Here is a 23,835-nt window from a genome sequence, read left to right as displayed (position 1 = left end):
ACATGTACTACTACTTCTACTAGTAGTGGTAGTAGTAGTAGTAGCAGTAGTTGTAGTAGTAGTAGTAGTAGTAGTAGTAGTAGTAGTAGTAGTAGTAGTAGTAGTAGTAGTAGCAGTAGTTTTATAATTATCATAATTATTATTTTCGCATTGCGAAAAAATCACATGGAAAAAATACCATTGAAAAAAAATCCCATGGGAAAAAATCCCATTTGTAAAAATTGCAATGAAAAAAATCCCAAGGGAAAAAATCCGGATTTTTTATTTTTTCAAAGACGAGTAAACGCTTTAAAAGTACGTACATTGTTAATCATTTGAAAAAATATAGTGTTTTTGGAAGCAACATGGACAAATCTGTCAAAATAATAAAGAATCTCATGGGAGTGTTTTCCCATTAAAAAATAGGATTTTTTTATTGCTAAAAAATGAAAGGTTTTGCATAAAATGATTATAAAATCCTGAAATTTAAAAAAGCCAAAAATCACATGAGATTTTTTTCCCATCCTCAAATTATGGGGACAAAGTTTCAATTGGAAACAAATCCCATGGGAAAAATAAAAATCCAATGGGAAAATGCAAACATCCCATGGGAGGACCAACATTGCTTATGAATTTCAATATGGACAGAAAACAGTGAAATGATAAAAAATACATTAGTGAAGATATCAACAATGCAACGACTCTACTGAGTACATTTACTTATTACATGTTTTATAACTTAAGTTATTCACAGCGAACCAAAAGTAAACAGTGTATTAATAGATTATGTAAACTGTTACGATATTTCAAATGATTATTGCTATTAAATCGATGTATTCTACTGTCAAATCAGCAGTTAAAGATAATAACGAGCTATCGGACATAATATACTCTCCTCAAGGAGTATAACAGGGAGATTGTGGATTATCCTTCTTTTTTATTGTATTCGTAAACGATATTTTTAACAATATAAACTCGGATATAAACGTATACTTTTCAATCAATTTACTTAAATTGTTTAAGATGCTCTACGCGGACGATCAGGTGTTTCTCTCAACATCGCATTACAATCCATGTTTAACGATATCGAGGTATATTGAAACGCATGGAAATTTAAGATAAACACGGAAAAAACACAAATAAGAATAATAAGAATTTGACAAAAGTGCAGCACACACACACATTGATGGTTTTCTGTATGGCAAAAAGCTTGAGATTGTTTTATCAATTAAATATTAAGGTGTTTATTTTTTTTAAACGGAAGCTGAAACATAACTCGAACATGTATTTACTGTCTTTAATCAGCATGAATTTAACCACAAGAAAAATAAAATAATTTCACGTCCAATTTTTAACTATTTGGCTGAAATATCGGGTCAAAAAAAGGCAAAAGGCATCGAACAAACCAATTGGATTTTGTTGATACTCTGCGTAAAAACATCAACAAACCTTATGGACCTTTCATTGCGAACTCGAAAGAATACCACTGCATGAAAACCGACACATTATCATTTTTCGATACTGGATAAAAACAATATTTTTTTAGATGTTTGTTCCCCCTTTTCCCATCATTAGAAGGAGAATTATGTCAATTCTGCATGCAACTATACCTCAGCTTTTTCCAAAGCTTATAGCGTGAATTCAGTTTGGGTGGCTCTTGGCTATCAATAGGAATTTTTCCCAAATTGGTCTGAATGAATAAGTTTGTTATGTTGAAAATTCCTAAATTAAGCGAAACTGAAAACTTCATCTTTTGAACTCAGTAAGTGTTAGATTATAAAGTTGTAACTGCTTGACAATTTTTGTTGCGTTGTATAGCGTAAAGATGTAAACTTTACATATGTTTTTTTTTTAAATTGTTCATAAGAAACATAGAAACAATTTTTTGTTCTCCAATTTATGTGTCGGGTTCGTCTTTTCGTTTAGAAGAACATACTTAAATAACCTACTGCATTGTCGTCTAAATGCTAGTTCACTAAAACACGTATCAAATAAAGGTCTTTTATCAATCGTATTATATGTAAAATATTAATTTGCAAATTACAATCCAGATATGAAACAATGCAAAATACGACATGACGACCATATGCCGATGTAGCATGTATGTTTTCAATTTTCATTTTCGAGTTCTTGTCAATTTGCTGAACCATTTTAATAAATCTCTGGAGAGTTTTCTGCTGAATAGAGCGTTTGACAAATTGACTGAAACACAACATCTTCAACTCCAAGCTTGTTTTTACCATACTAGTCTTCGCTAGGCGTTTACATTCTCGGAGTAGGGACTACGATAAATCAAATACAAAATGTTTAAAGTTTAAAAAATCATTTTAAACCATAATTAAACAATTAATACGCCTCTATTTTATGCTTTCCGGTGGTTTATAGAGAAATATCAGTGAATTAAAACAGATATTTCACTGTTTCAAACAGTAAAAAATTACAGTGAAAATTATCGATAATTTTCATTGCACTAACGGAACTATTTTTTAGATATATTTGGTTTCCCCATTAAGATACACAATTAAAGGCAATTTTACCAAGGGACACTACTCTGCATTAATATTTATTAAAATAAACGGATGAGCTTTCTTTTAAAATACATGGGGGCGCCCAACGGGTTTTCAGAATGGCAAAAATACAAAAATTATCATTTGTAAACATTAAATAAAAAGAAAATGTGTTTGATTTGGTGGAATTTTGATTTTAATTCACTCGTAATCATATCAAAATTATATTTTCACTTGTGGCTGCGCCAATAGTGAAAATATCATTTTCTATGATCACTCATGAACTACAATCGATATTCCACCAAATCCAACAAATAGCCTCTATATATATATCACACAATACATAACTACACTGTAGACGTGCACAAAAACGAAGTAATAAGTAAAACTATGTTTCACAAATTTCGCCTGAGTGAGCAAACTTGCCTGCGTTTAAATGTTTCTGGATATTTTGGGCATTTTGATCCATTTTTGTTAACGATTAACTTCGATGGTGAAAATAATCTGCGATTAATCGATTTATCTATTTTTACGCCAATAGCGGTCTATTATCGACTTACTTTGCTTGACGTTTTCGCCAATAGCGGTCTATTATCGACTTACTTGGCTTGACGTTTTCGCCAATAGCGGTCTATTATCGACTTACTTTGCTTGACGTTTTCGCCAATAGCGGTCTATTATCGACTTACTTTGCTTGACGTTTTCGCCAATAGCGGTCTATTATCGACTTACTTTGCTTGACGTTTTCGTATTAACTTTTTAACATTTCATTTCAATAAAACAAATATATAATATGACATATGAACTTACTAAAAACGGTAGTTCTGTTTGCGTACGTACATACATTACTATTATTTGTTGAAGCTTAGTAGATCAAGCAAGTGGTTTTGAAAATATGGTTATAAAATTAGTGTGCGCAAGCAAACAACTCAATACTTTAACTTGCGATATAATGACGCGTTCCCGTCAATTACACTATCATACAGCACTATGTTTACACACGTGTTAGTACAATTACACAAACATATCAATCTTAGAATAGTTGTATCAATTTTATAAGTCGACAAAAGTAATAAAAACAATATATTACCGCCAATTTAAATCATTATTATGTAGATGTTAAAACCATATATTTGTTATTAACATTTATAAGCGGACGTTTCTTTATTTTACACGTTTGTAGTCCCTTAGACTATCCAACGCTGAAAAGCTTTACTTAAAAATAATAGTATTTAAATAACACCGCTACATAATTATAATTGGTACATTTAACAAGTAATAACGTCAAAAGAACAAAAGCAACTATTCTAAAGAATTTCAACAAGTTTGCCTTTGTAGATTATGATCATCACTAACGTGTGTAACTTTCAGGGGAAATCTACGAAAACCGGTCAGTTCTACAATTTCCACTTGTTAATCTCGTTCTCAACAACGACCAATACACATTGGAAACTGTAAAATCTGCTATGGACGAAGGCATACCTTCCGTGGTGGTAATCACTACTGACTTGGATACTCACAAACGGTAATACCGGTAGTTCTTGAAATAAAAACATTATGTGAAATCGATTTAAATATGTACACAAAATATGCTATGTATGCTTTATGAAATTTCATTTACACAGTTTCTGTTGGTTATTAGACAAGACAGTGCCATTTCGGACGGCAAGAATGAAATCAAAACAAAAATGCTTCGAAACAGTAATATTCCAAATGACGCAATTAAAACGTTTCAAGAAACTTACAAGAAAAAGCTACGCCTTTTGGCGGTCATAAAGCTTAGCGACATGTTCGAAATGCTTGCGGAGATGACCTTGGATGTTTGGTGGGAAGGTGCGTAATAGCTCGTGGTAATCCTTTTCTTTGAACGTCGCTATGTATTGAACATTAATCGAGTTTTCTCTAAATACGATAATTATATTATATTAATCTTTACTTATTAATGTTATTTCGGTCGTAAAAAAACGGTTCAATCTGATTTAAAAAAATCTTATGTCTGTTGAAAATAAATAAAAATGTATTTTATCTAATGGTATAAAACGTGTAGATGTGCAAAAGTGTATCTGCAGTTTTATAGAATGTTCTCGCCATTAGCATAGTCTATACCATATGAATGATATCAAATATGATCATTGTCATGATTGTTGTTGAACGACACAAGGAAACCTATTTGGGAGCATATTGATCCTTATTTTTAGCAAGCTACCTATAGTTATACAGTTTAAATAGTTTATTTTTTATACAATAGACAATTGACCATGAGTTTACAGCACACAAATGTTATGTATCCAACAAACGAATGATCGCGTTACTAGTAAATTGTATACACGTATAGTAATATATTTTATATGTTCATATACAAACAAAATATAAGCGATAGATTAATCCTTGTCATCATGATTAATCAATATAAAATGGTAATATATACGAATGTGTTCTAATTGGTTAAAAATAATCATAGTATAGATTAAACAAGTTATTAGTTGAAAGGCTGTGTTCCCATATGATGCACGATTGTTATTGGTACGACTATTTTCGGATTTCATTAATTCAACAAATTTCAACATATTTGACTTTTTCCAATAATATTTATCAATATTCAACTTTCTTATTTCTGTATATAGTTTACATTCAAATACAAAGTGATGCCCATTTTCGAGCATATGACACCTATTAAAATGTCTCTCCTCGTATGGAATTGGAGTATGTTTTTGCCATCTCCCGGTTTCAGATTTCAGTCTATGTGAAATTACACGAAGTCTACTTAAGACATTTCTAAACTTGTTGGTTTTGATACTTGTTCGATAAGATTTATTTTAAAATCACAAAAAGTAACAAAAGTCCTAGCTCTAGAAGAAATATTGAGCTCATTTCGCCAGTTTTGTAGACATTAGTCATGTAATCGTAACTTTAACATAGACACTAATATTGTATCATCGCCAACATTTGTATATAGCCCCGCAAATTGAAATCAAAGTGATTGCAAAAGGCAACATACAAGATTAGCCCATTTTTTGTTTAAATTTGGTCGGCTTTCCATTGTTCTACACATAGTGTTGTACATACATTTATCATATTAACAGTCCACTAACTTAACATTTTTTAACCAATATTTAACTACATTCATAGCTCTTATCGTACGGAAAGAAGTTCTTCCCAGCTAACCATGTACTAAATTTTTGTTGAGACTGTTTTTTTTACATTCTGTATTCTTTAAGAACAAGTTAAACGATGTATTTCTAGCACAGGAGCGTCGTTTAATCCCCACACCTCAGACGCATAATGCACAAAAGGCAATGTGAGCTTATACAATAAGTCAAGTTTTCATTTAATATATATTGTAGGGTATTTTCACATACATTCGTTTAGTTTACAAGTGTGCTTTGATATCTGACCTGACAAGATTTCAAATGTTGATATAAACGATCCTCAGGTGGTAAAACAATACCCAAATAAGTAAATTACTGACAATTTCCGATAGTTCATCTTTTTAAGGAATTGTATATTTTGTTTCTTAAAAATCATTATTTTTGTCTTCGAAGAATTTGCATACAGTTTCCATGTGTCACAGAACTGTTTTAATAATATCAAACCCTTTTTCAACTCATCTTCAATTTCTGCCATTAAACCAATAGCATCCGCATAAAGTTTTTAAATAATTTCAGCATACCTAAATCTATGCCATTAAATCCATGCAAAATATTGCATTCTTCTATATCATTTAAATACATCGATAATAGAAACGGTGAGAGTGACTCCCCCTGCCATACCGACACAAAACAAAATAATTATTCTTAACGTATTACATTTCCTATATTTACCCTTAATTGTCCGTTCAAATACATTCACATACATAGCTATAATTAGGTTAAGTACGTTACCGCTTACACCAAGTTTGACTAGTTTCTACAAAATAATATTCTTTACCAACAAAATCGAACGCTTTAGTGTAGTCCACATATTCAACGTATTACTTCTTATAATTTATATATTTTTCAGCCTAAATATTAATTCTACTATTTATCACTTTTGTAAACAATATACCAGAAGTACTAAGCAGCGTAATGCCCCTTTAATAATTTACATAGTCCTTTTCTCCCTTTTATGTAAAGGAACAATCTATCCATCCGATCAATAATCAGGAAAGTGCCCCTTCAAAACAAGACTGCTAAACAATGCATTTACCACACTTAAAAACTTATCAGGGTAAATACCATATTTAAAAAATTCACTAAACTGATAATCAGGTCCCGCTGCGTTTCGATTGTTTAATTGAAATTTAATTACAAGTAAATGGCAAATTTAATTCTTTAAACATAAAAGCTCATTCCCCTTTCATTTATCTGTCATTAAAATACAAAATGTATTCGCCTTGCTTATAAAATGCGAATCAGGGTTATTAACAGATTTAAAATAATCTTAAAGATATTTGCATGATTGACATTTTTCACTGTTGTTGACAACATTTCCCTTTTACATTTTCCAATATATATCTAACTTATCATTTGACAACCTCGCACTTTCTAACTTAAGACATTCTTTATCATCATATAAACATTTCTTTTTCCTAACAATATTTGTAAATATTGTTACTATCAGAGCAATTATTTATTTAAATATTTGTTATGTAGTAGCAATGTTTTAAATGTTTCATTTATCATCAAAATAATTATATTTTTTCTGTCAAAAATTAAATTAATCAAAACTTTTTTTCTTAAACACAGCACATAACACATATCGGTCACCGATTTGGGATAGGCTGTTAAATGCCGCATAAGTGCTCCAGAACCATGAACATGGACCATAATTCATAATTACACATATGTAGCTGCAAAATATCTCACAATTTACAGCCTACAAAACATGTCATAAGTTAAACTGTATGTATTTAATGGTACATAATTATAGTGATAGTTAAAAGCTTACCAGTTTTTTCGATTGCTTATTAATGTACATGTGCGAATAGAAGCCATTAAACGCATATTGTTTATATAGAACCATGTGAATTACCAGTATACAACAATATCCCACACATACATATTCAAGTGCCTAACTCAATATACATTTGCATTTCTAAAAATGTATTTTTATATTTCTTTAATGAAGCGAACACATTTTTCAAAACATAATCAATGTATATTAAGCATGTACACAACCAACATCCCGATGCATTTGCTTTGTTTTATTTGGAAATGTTTGCAATTTTGCGTGAAATGATTTAACGAATGATGATCAAATAATGTGATTCTTTATTTATAGCGTGTTCAGTTAAGACGAGTCTCTTGGAATGGGCTCTTAACGATCGTGACAAATCTGTCGTTGTCAAGCGACTGGTCTGTGCAGATTGCAATCGAACATTTTACAATGGAATGAATGTAAGTATAATATTGACGGATGCGAGTATAATGTACCCATCTGAAAAGTATTTACCGCTGCATTGATATCTGCCTGATATAACGTTGCATGATATATTTTTTATATCAGTGCAGCAGGAAGTTTTTATATCAGTCGATGATAGGAGGTAGGTCATATTACTCGGAATTACAAAATGCAACACAAACTGCAAAAAAACATGTTTTACAAATATCAAGCGCAAGTGCTCATTACGTCACTATTTGCACGTCAAACGACAAAAATCATACCATTTTCCCGCTAAAATTGCAGCTTTTTGCGATTTGTTTTCATTTGTTCTTTAAAATCGGGGACGTAGAAGTATGATACACAGACAAACAGGTTACTTCCTGATCCTTTTGGAATATATCAGGCTCGGCTCGAATATAATAACGGCTCGGCAAGCCTCGCCGTTATATTATTCTAAGCCTTGCCTGATAAACAACAAACAGATCAGACAGTAACCTGTTATTCTCTATATATTAGTTTAATATATGACTTGTACGCGTTAAGTTAAACACAATGCGTTAAAGAAACCGCCCACACACACGCGAGAAAATTACCTGAATGCACTGATTCTGAGGAACACATTACCGATCAAAATACAAACACGACTATGTAAATAATATGTCTGTTTATGAAGTTTGGCGAATGTAAATTGAACTGATTCTAAACATACGTTAGCTTATGATTCCTTTGGAATAAATCGACTAGGTACGCAAGTATATTCGCAAATTCAATCCATTCTTATTTTATTCCAAACAAGCCCTGTCTTATATAAACATCATTTTGCAACAATAGGTTTTTCTTTCATAAGAACTAATGATATTTGAGCATATATTTATTGTTTTAGTGAGATAGTGACTTTAATAATGCAGTTCTTGTAACTCGCACGTGTACGTTAGCATTTATGAAACATACACAGTAAAAGATTTAATAATAATCAAGTTCTATTGAATAGAGAATATTCAAACATTAAAGATAATATATTAATTGAATACATGATATTGACAATAGCTATTAACGACGCTCAAAAATATATGTTTATTTCGCCCATCAAATGGGGGAGATAATATCCATATTCCCTGTTAGTCCGTTGGTTAGTCCGCAGTTACACTTGGTTTTATTCAGAATTTCCGTACCTTGCCATTGTTAAGCTTTAATTTTTTCTTTGTTTAGCCCCTTTTGAATTTAGGTTTAGTAGGTTAAGGTCACTTTACAGAGATAACTTATGTAACACGATTCTTTATGTAAATAGTCAGTTTGAGTATCACACGTACTTAAAATGTAACCTTTAAATAAAGTGTTTTGAACGTTTACTTTGAGTAAACGCTCTCTGAAAATTGCATTATGAGTAGCAACATAAAATGTCGCACCGACTTTTAATGTCGCAAGGTTGGAGCTAAATGACAGAAGCAACACAAAATGTCGCATAACCTTCGTATGTATATGTCGCATCTTTTACGCAATAAATTGATGTGGCGCTATATTTCGCAACACCAACAGTACATCACGCACGCGTTCACAACCCCACTTGTGTAGTACAATTGCATTGTGATAACTAGAGCAATCGAAAACTCAAAATCCCAAACGAAATTTTTGTTCACCAGAGTTATACAATTCTCTAAAGTAATATTCACTTGTCCTGCGAACAAATGTTCCGCGAACATAAATCATGCTAACGTTTTACTTTATTCATCGAGTTTGAGTATAATAAGCAGTGTAATTAAATTAAACAGATTCCATAAGCTCATTTCATTTTATATATAGTAATTTAAAATGTACTGCGTAGTTTATGGTTACATCTAGCCTTGAATTTGTGCCTCTACGTCCGAAAATCTCCAAAATGTGTGTATATTTCTCTTCGTTCATAGCTGAAGGACCTTACTATGTACATGAATGAAAAGGAATACATTAAATCTGCGACCATTGTTGGTACACTTATGGCCCTTTTTCATTACAGAAAATTTAGTTGGATAAAGTATTGCTTTCAAGCTTTCCAATTGTGTACACGTCTGCAATTGGCAAATTTCGATGAAATATTCATTGAACTCGGATGTGAAGATGATTACTAATAGTAAGAAGTTTTTACTGCGACAAGCTATGGTATAATCCTGGACCATACAGGTTAAATCTATGCGTCGGTTGCTTGTCAAAGCATACAACGTTGATTATCAACGCTTTCGTCTTTGCGCGATGCGTCACGCATAATCATGAGTATGTGTTCATAGGACGAAAGTGTGCATTTTTCACGAAGCCATGTCTTGCTTAAACAATTCAATTCAATACATTAACTATAATAATTATGCTAATAATGATGATAATGATGATAATAATGATGATGATGATGATGTAGATGATGATGATGATGATGATGATGATTATGATGATGATGGTTACAGGTCTAGTTGAGATGCAAAAGCAAAACTAATATTAAATTATATTGAGTACTTTATTTAGGTCCATTGTGAATGAATGGTTAAATGTGTTGATCGGGCCACACATCAAGAATTTTTTTTCAGAATGTACGTCTCTTAAATATCCATGTTAACAATATAAAGAAAAACCTTAAGAGAAACATTCCAGACTTGTCGTTCAAAATCGATGTTTTTTGACGGACTGACTTGCTGTAAATAGGTTGTGGGCCGAGGGTCGATGTATATTGGATTCACTCTGAGGTGAGTCGGTCAAACGAGTATGGGGTGGTTTCACGCTTCCGATTTCGATCATTTTAACAACCGGTGGTATCTTATGTACTTGTCCAATTCTGGTAAAGCATCCTTAACTATATTCCCGTGATGTATGAATTTCGACGGATACACTATTTGGACCTTTGATGTTGGAAATTGCACTTTAAGTAGTTTATATTTAGACCACATATTCCATCTAGTCTCCTGAATGTAAGGCGAAAATCGAAGTCGATTGATAATTTGGTGTTCCTATGACTTATAAAAGTGTTCATGATTGCTTCGACAGTATCGTTATTATTGAAATTCACAATATTCGGGCTGTTTTGATGGGAATGGCGCGGATGTTTGTGACAGTGTTCTGTGCACCAGCAAAGTAAAAATAACTAGGGTCAATATCAGTCAATTCAACAAGTCTAAAAAAATTGTTACCGAGTCTTTGTTGACGAGCAATGTAAACATAACTAAGGTAAGTATCATTATTCTTAAAAAAAATCTTAACTTATTTGGGCGCAGTTTTCTCCGTAGTCATCAATTAACCCCCTTAATATCAGGTTGATCCGTCTTGATCTAGCTTTGATATCGATTGATGTATTTGCAAGGGTCTATAAAATCACACTTAGCATTTGTGGTAAATGAATCTTCAGTAAGCTGGTAATTGATGTTGACGATTGTTTTTTGCGTATGTACTACAATCAAACTGCAATTCACTTGCTAGTTCCGGATGAAGCGCAGTTCATCAAACATGTGATTAAATATACATGTATCATATAATGAACTGTTAATAAAATCTTGCTTTTATATGCTCTGATATGACGATCCTCTTTGTTTTCCCGGCATTCAATGGCGCTAAACCGGTTTTCCGCGGGCATGGAAAATCGTCAATATCTAAGTTTCTTTCCTTTTGGTCAACTACACACACATATGCAATACAGTTACCACTTAGGTCCATAAATATTGACAATGATGGTCGTTTTTTATCTCAGAATATGAATAAATAATTATTTTACTCTATCACTTTCCACGATATAAACACGTCCTCACGTGAACGGAAGCAACATTTCTCAGCTGTTTAGGGGAATTTATGTGGGCGCAGCTTACAGCCATGTATGGATATCAATATTTATTATAATGTATTTGTAAAAGCCTATTGTTTATTATATTTGTCATTATAGATGTGAAGTTCATTGTAATAATATCACTCATTCCGTGTCAACAGTGTCATACCAAATGCATGTTTGCCTCGTAAGTTAACACATGAACACAACAATCAATACAATCTGTGAAGTGACAATTGCACACAAAATGATGACTAAAATACGGTTGAAAACGGCTTAATATCCAAAAACCTACACAAATTAAAAATTTTGCAGCATCAGAATATAGTTTCAAGTTTCAAAGTTTATTGGCAATCCGGCATTCTGCCTTTGGCCAAGAACATATATACAAAATAAATATGGCCAAGACAGGGAATTGTACAATTAAACAAATTAAAGATGAGCAAATATGACAATCATAACAAATAATATGTGTGACTACCAAATACAATTATGTTTGTTAGCATGCAATTATACTACAGCTAGATTATTTTAATTGTCGCCTCTAAGTTTGAACGCTTCGACTATAAATTTTGCAATGTTTTTCAGTTTAGAAACATTAGTACATGACATCATTGATATGTATTTACTTATGTTAGGCCATGATGTCCGGATATTATATTTTATACGTAAATCGTTATATAATGGACAACATAATAAAAAGTGATATTCGGATTCATGAACATTCTGGTTACAGAGTTTACACTCTGCGTTCTATTCGGGACAACCTACTTTATCTACAAACTTCTATTTCAAGACAATGGGAACTTAATCGAAATTGGCTCATTTGGATTCTTGACTTTTTATTAGATAAACAATCAACGTATTTTTCATACTCGAAGCTTTTTAAAAATATGAAGTAGATTTCCATCTTGGACTGTGAGGCTAAAGTATCCCTCCACTCTTTAACAAATTGGTTTTAATTCTTTGGTTTACCTTGTAAGAAATATCGCACGTGAAAGCAGTTGTATAAAGCATATAAATCAAGCCAAGGTGTCTAAAGTGGACATCAAAGCATGACACCATAGATAATTTGTCGTACAATTGAAATTGGTTAAAACATACATCTGTTCCATAAAGACTTTGTATAGTAAAGAATGTTGGTTATTTACAATTTTCATCCAATAACGCAATGCTCTAATTTTACATAAAACGGCTAGAGGGAATCTACCCAATTCACTAAGAACAGCATAGTTGGAAGAAGATTGCTTTACACAAAGAATATTTTTGCAAAATTTGAAATGTAATTTATCAATATCAGAGTTATCATACATTCCCAAGACTTAAGAACCATATAGTATGATTGGTGTTATTAACGAATCGAATAGAGCTATTTGGGTTTTGATATCTGGTTTTACATGGCTTAAAATAGATACAAGATGATGATATGCACTTAATGCCTGCTCATTTAATATTTTTACAGTATAAGACATATTTCCTGTGTAGAGGAATTTTATACCCAGATGTACAAAACTGTCGACAATTTAAAGGAACTCGTTATTTATTAACCAGTTGTAGTTGCACCTTATATACACCTTATACTTCATGCGAGGTGTTTTTATGCCCAGTAACATTTGGTTCTAATACTTAACGCCTGTCTATAAAATACGAATCCGGTGAACCATCGTGATTCTCACCCTTGATACAGTTACATTATACTAAACTCAAGGAACCATTTTGCGAAATAAAAAAAGTCAGCTGTTTGATAGGCATCACATACCTTTATATATATTTTACAGTAAATGTAGAATTGCTCAAAACATTATAATACAGTTTTAATCCAAAATTGGCAACATAACAAATTATTTAGATGTGTGTAACAAAATATCTACTTTTGCTTTGAGTTGCGTGACTGGAAACTCAGGAAAATGTATTTGTACGTATTGGTTAGTATGATGTTTCGTCATTGACTTAACGTACATTTAATTGCGGTAAAATGTACGTCAATAAAATGAACGTTAATTAAATGAAGCTTAACTTTCTGATTCAAGAATACACAATTTTCTATAAAATTATATATACAAATACTTTTAGGAGAAAACAAAAGTAAGCTTAATTAAATTGCAGAGCTAGTTTTTATGTTAAAAAGAATTTTGTTATTCAAACCATTAGGGTGTAATGTTTTAAGTCTATGTATCCAGTAAGTTTCTTTACACAGACGATTTATGTTGTTACTAACATAAAGGAAAAGTAATTTGCGATGTGCTGATCTTCATTAAAATGTGATGCGACCAATGTTGAAAATTCAGGGTCAGACAAGTTTCTTATGTCAAATCGATGACTGTTCATTCTCTTTAACACCGGTTGAATGGTTTGTCAAACGTACTGCTTCTTACACTGTTTACATGTAATGAGGTATAATACATCTTTAGATGCACAGTTCACATTCGTCTGTAAATTAAATCACTCGCCTGTTACTGTACTTTTGAAATTTACTCCGACGTGTATGGATTTACAATGGGAGCAACGTGTTCTTCCGCAGGCACTGGACGCACGTGAACTGTTCAAACTGTTCGTAAATTGAGCACGTGTAATGTAGTTTCCTATATTATTAGGCCTTTTAAACGCCAGTATGGGCCTATAAGTTTCATACACACTTCGTACTTCTTCTTTCTGTGACAGGTTAAGTTTGTCCCAATACTTGTTTATTGCTGCTCCTATGTTTGGCAATAACGGATCATATTCCACTGTAAATGGGATTACGTTTGTTTTGCTTTATTGCAGGAATGTAATGCGTCTTCTTAAGATAGAGCAGAAACTTTTTTCAAACGCACAATCGATAACTTTTTCTGGATAATATCGCTCTTTGAAATGATGCTTGAGGTCTTGAAGTGACGATTTGAAACTGTTGTCATCCGATATAATACGTCTATATCGCTTCGCCTGACTGTATGGTATCCCGTCCTTACACTGTTTAAGGTGACATGCCGTATAGTCAAGATATTGGTGGTTATTGGTCTCCTTAATGTGTATATCTGTTTGTAGTGTTAAGTCGTCATGAACAGAAACAGACACATCGAGAAAAGACACGATTTTCTTAGAAGATGAATACGTAAACTTTATGTTTGTGTGAAAGCGATTTAATGCTTCAATAAACGACTCAAGCTTCTTTAACGTGTGGTCCCAAATCATAAATATATTATCTAAAAAGCGAAACCACAGTGTCGGTTTATGTTCTCCTTTTTCAAGGAAGTCTTTTTCAAGTTTTCCCATAAATAGTGAGGCATATGCTGGCGCCATTGGACTACCCATAGCGGTACCCATTTTTTGTAAGTAGAATTCATCATCAAATTGAAAATAGTTATTTTCAAGTACAAGTGGTAACAACTTAGAAACTATGTTGCTATTAATGTTGCTATTATGTAAAAGCTCTTCACAAGCCTTGATTCCATCGTCGTGTGGGATGTTCGTGTAAAGCGATGACACGCCTAGAGTGACGAGGTAGGTTTCTTTACTATTGACTGTCTTATTTTTGAACTTTTTTATGAAGTCCGTTGTATCTTTGATGTAAGACGGCAATTCAAATTGTACTGTTTGAGAATAGAGTCTGTATATTTCGAAATATTCTCCGTAGGTGAATTACATGCTGACACTATTGGACGACCGGGGTATTTCAGCGGACGATTTTCATTTGTTTCTTTGTAAATCTTTCGTGAAATGTAGAAAAATGGAGACCTTATATCCAGTGGTAACGCATCGAATTCGTTTACAATGCTGGCATGTGATTTTTGTATATCTGCAATGCAATTGATGATACTTTTTTTTTACATTTTCTGAGGGGTCGCTTGGTAGTTTTTCGTAATGAATTTCATTGTTTAGTTGACGTAAAACTTCTTTTTGTAATCTACAATGCTATCATCTTGGGACAGTTTTTAAAGTGAAGCTAGTTCCTCCTAAGTGATATTACTAAACTTGTTTTATTAGTAGCACAGCCCCATTAATATTTTTATTTAGTACTGCCCTTGGAATTTGTTCACGTCATTATGTCATTATGGATTTTTGTGACGTCATACGACAGACTTTCCCAGTTGTAATCTACATGCATAGGTCATTGGGTTTATAACGTTCCATTTTATTTATATTTTCTCTCTGATAGGCGTTTTTTGTTTGATTTAATTATTTTTAATTTGTTTAGCAGTCACATAAACAACCAAGCTATGTAATATGGAATTTTTACACCCATTATTGCTGCTTCTTCCTGTATTTGCGCGATGATTATCTGAGATATTAACTATATGATTCTATATTCTCAAATCTTTGCTATAAAGAAGGAATGTAGTTGACAATTGTTAATAGTTTTATTTGATCGTTCGTCAAAAAGTTGTAATTCTGTTACTCTTGTATCTTCAATGCAATTGAGTAATTAAATAGTAATTAAATTGAATGCGTTTTAATTCCCTTTTATTATTGTTTAATTTGAGTTACAATGTTATGACGTTAAATTTTATTTACACTTAAATGTATTATGAATATTGCTGGGCCAAGTGTGAGGTTGAGCGCTCTATAACCAGGTTTAAACCCCCAATGCTTTGCATTGACCGTTCCAAGGCGGTGACCCCAGCTTTATTCATATTTTGTGTTTATGTTGGTTTGTATTGTGCTGTATTGTGCTGTTTTGTACTGTTTGGGCAATCGGTCAATTGCCTTAAATAAAGGACCAACTAATTGTTTTTAATGAAAATTCAATACTGCTCCAGCAGCTGGAGTTTCACTTCTTTATATTACTATACTGTCGTTTTTTACTAGCGGACTGTAATATTTATTCTGTGATAGCTGTGATATCAAAGTCAAGGTACATGTCTCTACCGGCGAAAGGAGTAAACGTAGATTCGCGTTTATTGAAGAATGGCCGTTGAAAGTCTTCAACATTATTAATAATAGTAGACTGGGTATTATTGAAAAATTCTTTAAGTCTTAAACGCCTACTATATTTAAATGTTTCTTCGGCCAACCTAATTTTATCATGAGAACGTATCTTGGGACAAAATTTCAAACCTTTGCCGAGCAGGATATTATCATGAGAGGTTTAAAACTGTTTTTTTTCCTTTCTGAATTTTGCGAAGCCGTTTCTTTGTCTTCCGCCATGTTTTTCGGTCTGAAATACGGACAAAACGTCTCTGTCGTTTCCCCTTTGAGCTGTTGCTGCTACTAGTTGCGCAACGGTTTTTGTTAGGCTGTCAAACGATGTTTGAAGAGTTTAAATACGCAGTTGAAGATTTACATATGCCCCGTTGCTCAAGGCCTCTGCGTAGATTTTCTTTGAACCCGGGGCTGCCTCGTTTTTTGACCGTGTTGCTCTATCGTCAGGTATTGAACTGTCGTCTTTTTGTTCCGAATACTGTTTTTCCGGTGTGTGATGTAATACTGCGTTGTCCGTATTCTTGGAATCAGCAACGCGCTGCGCCGTATTTGTCGAAATTTTATGCGTTTATCCTTTTTGCGATTCACTGCACCATTTGATTTCCATCCGTTGTTTCGGCGCTTGCTTGGCGATGAATCTTGCTTTGGTTGATCATCATTTTTTTTAAGCACGGTTGCATCTGTATTTTATTTCACTTTATTCGATTAATTTTCTTCTCGTTTTTATTGACCATGTGGCGAATCTTTTGTTCGTGCTTAGTAGCAAGTTTTTCGTGTTTCATTTCCGTTTGTTTATTGATTTCACAATCCATGTCAAACATGTCGGCGTTTGACATTTTCTTTTAAAGTTCATTTCTTACTTCCTCGAATAAACACGATAAGATGGTCATCACATATACGTTCGCAAATTTCTATGCTCACTTTACGTATGGGTTAAAAAAAAATTGAAACGCTCGTCTGTATTTTGTGTTTTACAGGGAGATGCTATCGCATTCACCATGAATTATTTTTTGATTCACAATGATGAAGAAGTTGTTCGAGCGTTAGTTCAACTGAATGTCAACCTGGGACCAACCTCGATCAAAGATGGGCAATACATAGAATTATGTGTAAGTTGAACTTGTGTGATCTTTAAGGACATTCCGGTAGGTCAAATGGCTGATAGTTTAGAGTATTTTGTTATTTAATTATTTTATATTCGCTTTCGTGATACTTATTAATGTAATTATTGTACAACAAAGTTGTGAACCAATTTATATCAGCCTGTCTTGTATATTAATCCCATACATTTACCGCTAAATAAGGCATACAAAATATGGAAGAACAATATATATTGTACATTATTTAAAATTTGCCAGTGCTAAGTAAACTCGTGTTTTTTTCTTGCGTTTCGCACTTTAATTTTCTTGTTAGAATCTGGAAAATCGAAAATGAACAAGAAACATAAGATCGAAATTTCATACTTAAGATTCTGTGTGTGAAACACCATTAGCCCAATGTAAAAACGTAAATCTACGTTTCATGTACACGTCACGTGAACGTAGAATCTCTACTATCATGACACTGTGAACGTCGCCGGCTGCCAATTTCAAAAACCAACTTCGATATTCGCAATCGCTAAATATCTCATCTTTATCCAGCAAAACAAAAGATTTAAGATGGCTTAACTTATATAAAAGCCAGTGAAACAATTTTAAATCTTCACAAGGTTATTTTCCTTTTTCATTTTGTATTTTGCTATTTCAGAATGTTGAGAATGGATTGCTGAAACTGAAGACAAAGGTAAAGTTATATATATGTGTAATTTTACTCGTTTATGCTAAAGATTCGTATCCGGCATGAACATGTTTACACACCATAATAGTGCCCTTGCTTTTGAAATGATTATGTTCTGTTTACATTCTTTAGTCATCACGTTCTGCCGCAAACAAGACACGAATTTTATATCATGTTTCGTAGAAGAAAAAAAAGTGAATTTTCGGAGGTTTTCATCATACACACACTTAATGTTTAATTACTATTGCTATTTTACTCGCTTAAAAGTGCACCGAAACCAATAAAACATGTTCGTTCGACGGCGACCTCTTAATGCAATATTAATAATGATAGCATTATATCATTATACACATGTGAACAACATCAAGCTTTAATGCGTACTGTGATATAGAAACATACATGAAATTTAACTAGAGCGCATGAAGTATTTGTGATACACGATACTCCTATAAGTATTACGTGTCTTTTGGATATTCTACCCAATTATTAAACGTGTTTTCCGTTAAAGTAAAAGTATTAAGTAATAACATAATCTGATACATACGGTTTTCCGTCTGTTTTTTTCCAAATGTACAAATAGGTAATTCACCAGCGCTGGCGAATCAAAAAGAAATCTTCTTTATACGTGCATCTATTCTATTTTTAACGGATCGCCTTTTACAATTGTCTCCGTCGTTATATCCTCTTGAACATTTTACGTAGAATATAAGAAAATCAGCCTATACCATTGAATGGTATTTGTATACTTCCCATGGGGGTAAGAAAACTTGTCGTTGGTACCCGTATTTTGACGCTAGATGCTAGAAATGAAGTTTGTGCAAATGCAGCAGGAAGCCATTTATTGACGTCGCGTATACATATGACTTCATTCTAATAAAATATTACCGGTATACATGATATACATATAAAAAGGTTATTGACCAGAGGGCCATTACATTTATCAGACACTCACTGTCAGAAGAGTATGCCGCGGTCAATAAGCATGTCTACTAGTGCACTGATATGTGTATATTTCATTAACATGTGTAAACAATAATATTAGCTTGGGTCTTGTTTCTAACAGTAACCATTATGTTTGTTTGCGTGACGTTTTGTGCAGTTTGTGTGTGTATGAGGGCAATATACTATATTAAAACCATCAAACATTACAAATAAAGAATGCCCATTTGTTTTAACAAAGTGCTACAGTAGGTAACACACATTAATATAGTGAATTAGGTTATAAAATATAATTATCAATAATTATTTTCGTTTAGTAATTTGTTGTCTTCTGTTTGATTCTATCAATGTTAACAACCGTTACACATCTTTTTCAACTATTCAGTACTAAAAACCGTTTTCGCTAGTAGCGTTTTGTGTTTCAATATGATGCTAGCGGTCGGAATTATTGTTTATGGCAATGATAACGGTCGGTCGGCTGCGGTATTTTTCACCTTGCAAGGATAATAATCAATATAGATCGGCAGCAGTAAAGGCTACTTTTTTCGTTTAAGAAATGAATATAAATATATAGTTTTGATTTATCATGATGCGTTAGTCGTTTATCTTAATCATTGAAATATCAAACAGAAAAGGAAAATAGGAAACATATTATAGTACAACTATTCAAAGGGCAGTTAACGTTAATAAATCAGTAACTTGTGGGTGGTAAGTCGTCAATCATGTAAGAAGCTCTAGGTTATACTACGTACCGCTTGCTTTTGCTTTCGTACCATTTCATGACACAGTAAATCCTCTATGATTGGTTTCGGTCAAATTGTATTTGCAGGACATACCCATGGTTTCGTTGGTCATGCAGAGAGTGCAGGCGCGCCCAGTGCGAGGCAGATTATATGGTAATATGAAATTGAAATTATTAAACCTTATTTGTATCATTCCACCATGATGATATCTGCCTGGTATAAAACTGCCTCTTGTTTTTATTGTTTATATCACGTCAGCAGGGTCTATATCAGGCAATGTTAGAAGGTAGGCCAAACGGTTCGGAATAAACAATAAAGTAATACGTTAGCTAAACTAAAATGAGATTCTGCGAAAAATACAGGTCGATACCAGTATGTGATATTTTTTAGGAAAATCAATATAAACAGAAAAAATATGTTTAAAAAAATAAAAAAAGCACATAACGTCATGATTTTCACCTCAAACGTCTTAAATCATAATAATTCCCGATAAAAATCAAGCGTCGTGTCGATTCGATTTTATTGTTCCTTTTAAAATGTTTACGTAGAGGTCTGATAAACATAAAACAGAAAACCGCACTATCGTTTCGCAATATATCAGGCTCCTTAAGAAAACAACAACGGTTCGGCAAACTTCTCCGTCATTTTGTTGTAAGTATCACCTGGTACATTACCGAATGATAGGGAAGTAATATGCTATTCTCATTTTAATTTCATATGTATGTCCTATTTACAGGGTCACTTCTCTTCCACGAAATAAACATCACGGCCTTACGCGATTATTTATAATAATAAATTGAAAAAATCTATTTTATATCTTTACTTTAAACATTAACAATTAATATAAACATTAAGTATGTTTCCGGTCGGCTAAACATGGTGTGGGTTCTAAAACCCTCGGTGAACTAGGTATGTCAACCAAGAAAAGAAACGACTGGATTCGGCGGACTTCGCGGAGGAATCAGCATTCGGTCAACGGGCACAATAGCGATTCTCAGCCAAGCGTTGTGTAACGCTACGGGCACGACAAGACACCACCCAGTGCATCCGCCGCTTGTTCAATATGGTCTCACGCGAGAGAGTGAGGTACACAACGTGCGCAAATCTTCCTCACTGAAATCTAAGTCATCGCGCAAGCCGCTCTTTATTAATCTCACCCAAGCTAACACCAACACGTCATGAGGCGACGGGCAATCGACGAAGCGGCAGTCAAAGGCGCCGCACAAAGGCAGACAATGGCATTTGATGGCTTTATGCCGACACGAAGCAGCTATGATGTCCGGAAGCCCACTAGACATATAAGCAGCCATCTTTTGAAATGCACTAGCGGTTGAAACTCACAAAAACACAAATACAATGGGAATATTTCTCCCACACAGGGTGCATGGATTGTGCGCGTACGTCTGGCCAGGGACAATAGAAACAGACTACAGAGAAAAACAGCCCTGATAGGGAACGAGCTCAACAGATACGGCATTGGCATCGCAGCTCTGGGTGGGACTAGGCTTGCAGGAGACGAGCTTTTTGAAAGAGGTTCTGGATAACCCTTCTTCTGAAAAGGTAGAACATTCGAGGAACGGCATGACGCAGGCGTTGGTTTTGCAGTTTAAACACCGCTTGTTTGAAAGCTGACTATACTTCTCAAGGTTATGAAAGAAAGGCTTATGCCCATGCAACTCCCATCGATGGCTGAAAGGAAGAATCTTACCATTATCAGCGCCTAATCTCCAATCATGACTAACACCGAAGAAGATAAATTTCTACGAAGAGCTTCACACGGTCATTACCGACGTTCCAAAGGTGGACAAGCTCATTTTTTGTTAGGTTGATTTAACACAAGAGTCGGCACTGAAAACATTCCCTGGGAGAGAGTCCTTTTGGAGTGAGCCATTGCAACAACAATAGTCTTCTTTTGCTCCAGACATGCACTGAGCATGAACTTCTGATCAAAACACGATCGTCCGCCTCCCTCCCAGTAACCGAACTTCAATGGTGAATCCTCGCTCTAAGCACTTGTATCTTATTGACTTTGTTATCGTGAGAAAGATGTACGGGTGACTAAGTCCATATGCGGTGCTGAATGATGGGATGATCGCCGCCTGATCATCACCCAGCTGAATATGCACATTCAGCCCAAACCGACGTCCACAAGGGAAGAAGGCCCTAAACGCTTGAACATTTACAGGCAAAATTAGCGCTAGCTGCAAGCAGTCTATCGTGATGTCAGAATGTAGAGGCAGATATGGCATCACTCAGAGAGCTGATATATAGTACAACATCTGAGCCCCAAACAACTAAACATAAGGACTGGTTTGAGGACAACTTCGCAGAACTTCGAGGAAATTAGGCATTTACTGCATGAGAAACATGAACTTCACTTCAGTTACCCCTATTTTAAAGCAAAGAAACATACGTTCAACAACAAACACAGAACTGTTCAACACAAACTTCGTCGGATGCAGGTTTCTTTGCTCACCAAAAAAGCCGACGATGTCCAAGATTATTATAAAAAGCGCGATTATTCGAAATTCTACAACGCACTGAAAGACGTGTACAGCGGCAAAGCTTCAGGATCCCTCTCTCCTGAGTTCAACTGGAAATCGTGGAAAGGTGGGCACAGCACTTTGAAAACATGCTGAACATCCCTTCCAGCATCAATAATAAGGCAATTGATCGTCTTCTGAATCGCCCATCTATGATAAACCGGATGACCCTCCCAGCAGGCTTGAGACCCAGAAAGCTATAAGCCTACTCTCCCATGGCAGTGCGTTGTGTACTGTCGCCATCCCAGCTGAGGTCTACAAGAAGGGTGGGACAGCCATTACTGCCAGGCTCCACCAGATGTTTCTTCTTAAGTTGAAGCAAGAGGCGATTTCCTATGCATTCAAAGACGCATCATGCATTTGTACAAGCGCAAAGGAAACACACAGGTATGCGACAACCACATGGGCATATCCCTGATCCATGCTGCAAGGGAAATCCTTGCCAGTATCTTGCTGAATCGCCTGATTGCTGGCAGCTCCAAGAAAAGTGTCATAAACAAAACGCTGACCTGTTCTCCACCTATGTCGATCTGACAAAAGCTTTTAACATTGTTAGAAGAAAGGATCAGTCTAAGATCTTTGCTGTATAAGAATAGTTCCACGAAGGGATGAAAACCAAAGTCCAGTACATAGGAGGTCATATAAACCATTTCCTGTTACAAACGGGATCAACGAAGGCTGCGTCCTGGCCCCAACAGTGTTCAGCATCATGTTGTCCACCATGCTCACAAACGCTTTCAGACACCAGAATTTTTGTGTCAATCTGAGTTACCGCATAGATTGTTCAACTGTTCAACCTTTATTATTCTTGAACGAAAGTGCAAATGGTTGAAATAATAGTTCAAAATGTAACCTAAAATAAAAATGGTATTCAGTATATACTAGTTGTGCAAAAGGTTTAGTTGTTGCATATATGGTTTACATAACTAACTCACATTTAAGAATTCATATTGGCGAAGTATGATTTATTTGTTGGACAGCCAGGATTTATCTAAAAACATCGAAATTATGTAATGTAACTTCAATAAGTTAGAATGCCTATTCATTCAAATAGTATCGCAAAGCGTCTTGGTAATCACAAAACTTTGAGATTAAAAAGAAACTTTAATTGAGCATAAATACTTACAACAACACAATTATATACATGTAAACTAAAATAAACGTTTCATCAATATGTTTGTTACATAGTTATAATTCGCACTGCCATCGAATTTAATGAATCGACACTTTTTGCTTTATGGTATTGTATTTTAAATGAACGTTTGTTCTAAACATAATCCATTCAAAGTAATGATAATATATACAATTTTAAA

The 23,835-nt window shown here is 34.0% G+C and overlaps 1 protein-coding gene across 1 annotated transcript in view; it reads left to right on the top strand.

Moving 5' to 3' along the window:
* LOC127859890 (uncharacterized) overlaps positions 1–23,835 on the top strand; it is a 231,790-nt gene that overhangs the window by 154,205 nt on the left and 53,750 nt on the right. Inside the window, exons 16-21 of the mRNA XM_052397474.1 lie at positions 3,858–4,011; positions 4,129–4,319; positions 7,746–7,861; positions 17,499–17,630; positions 18,268–18,303; positions 20,066–20,132. Of these exons, the coding sequence (XP_052253434.1) occupies positions 3,858–4,011; positions 4,129–4,319; positions 7,746–7,861; positions 17,499–17,630; positions 18,268–18,303; positions 20,066–20,132 (696 nt within the window). The remainder of the gene's footprint in view (positions 1–3,857; positions 4,012–4,128; positions 4,320–7,745; positions 7,862–17,498; positions 17,631–18,267; positions 18,304–20,065; positions 20,133–23,835) is intronic.

The sequence above is a fragment of the Dreissena polymorpha genome, chromosome 15 (genome assembly GCF_020536995.1).
Source record: "Dreissena polymorpha isolate Duluth1 chromosome 15, UMN_Dpol_1.0, whole genome shotgun sequence".
NCBI lineage: Eukaryota > Metazoa > Mollusca > Bivalvia > Myida > Dreissenidae > Dreissena > Dreissena polymorpha.
The sequence above is the reverse complement of the archived record's forward strand: the minus strand, read 5'-3'. Positions and strand labels throughout refer to the sequence as shown.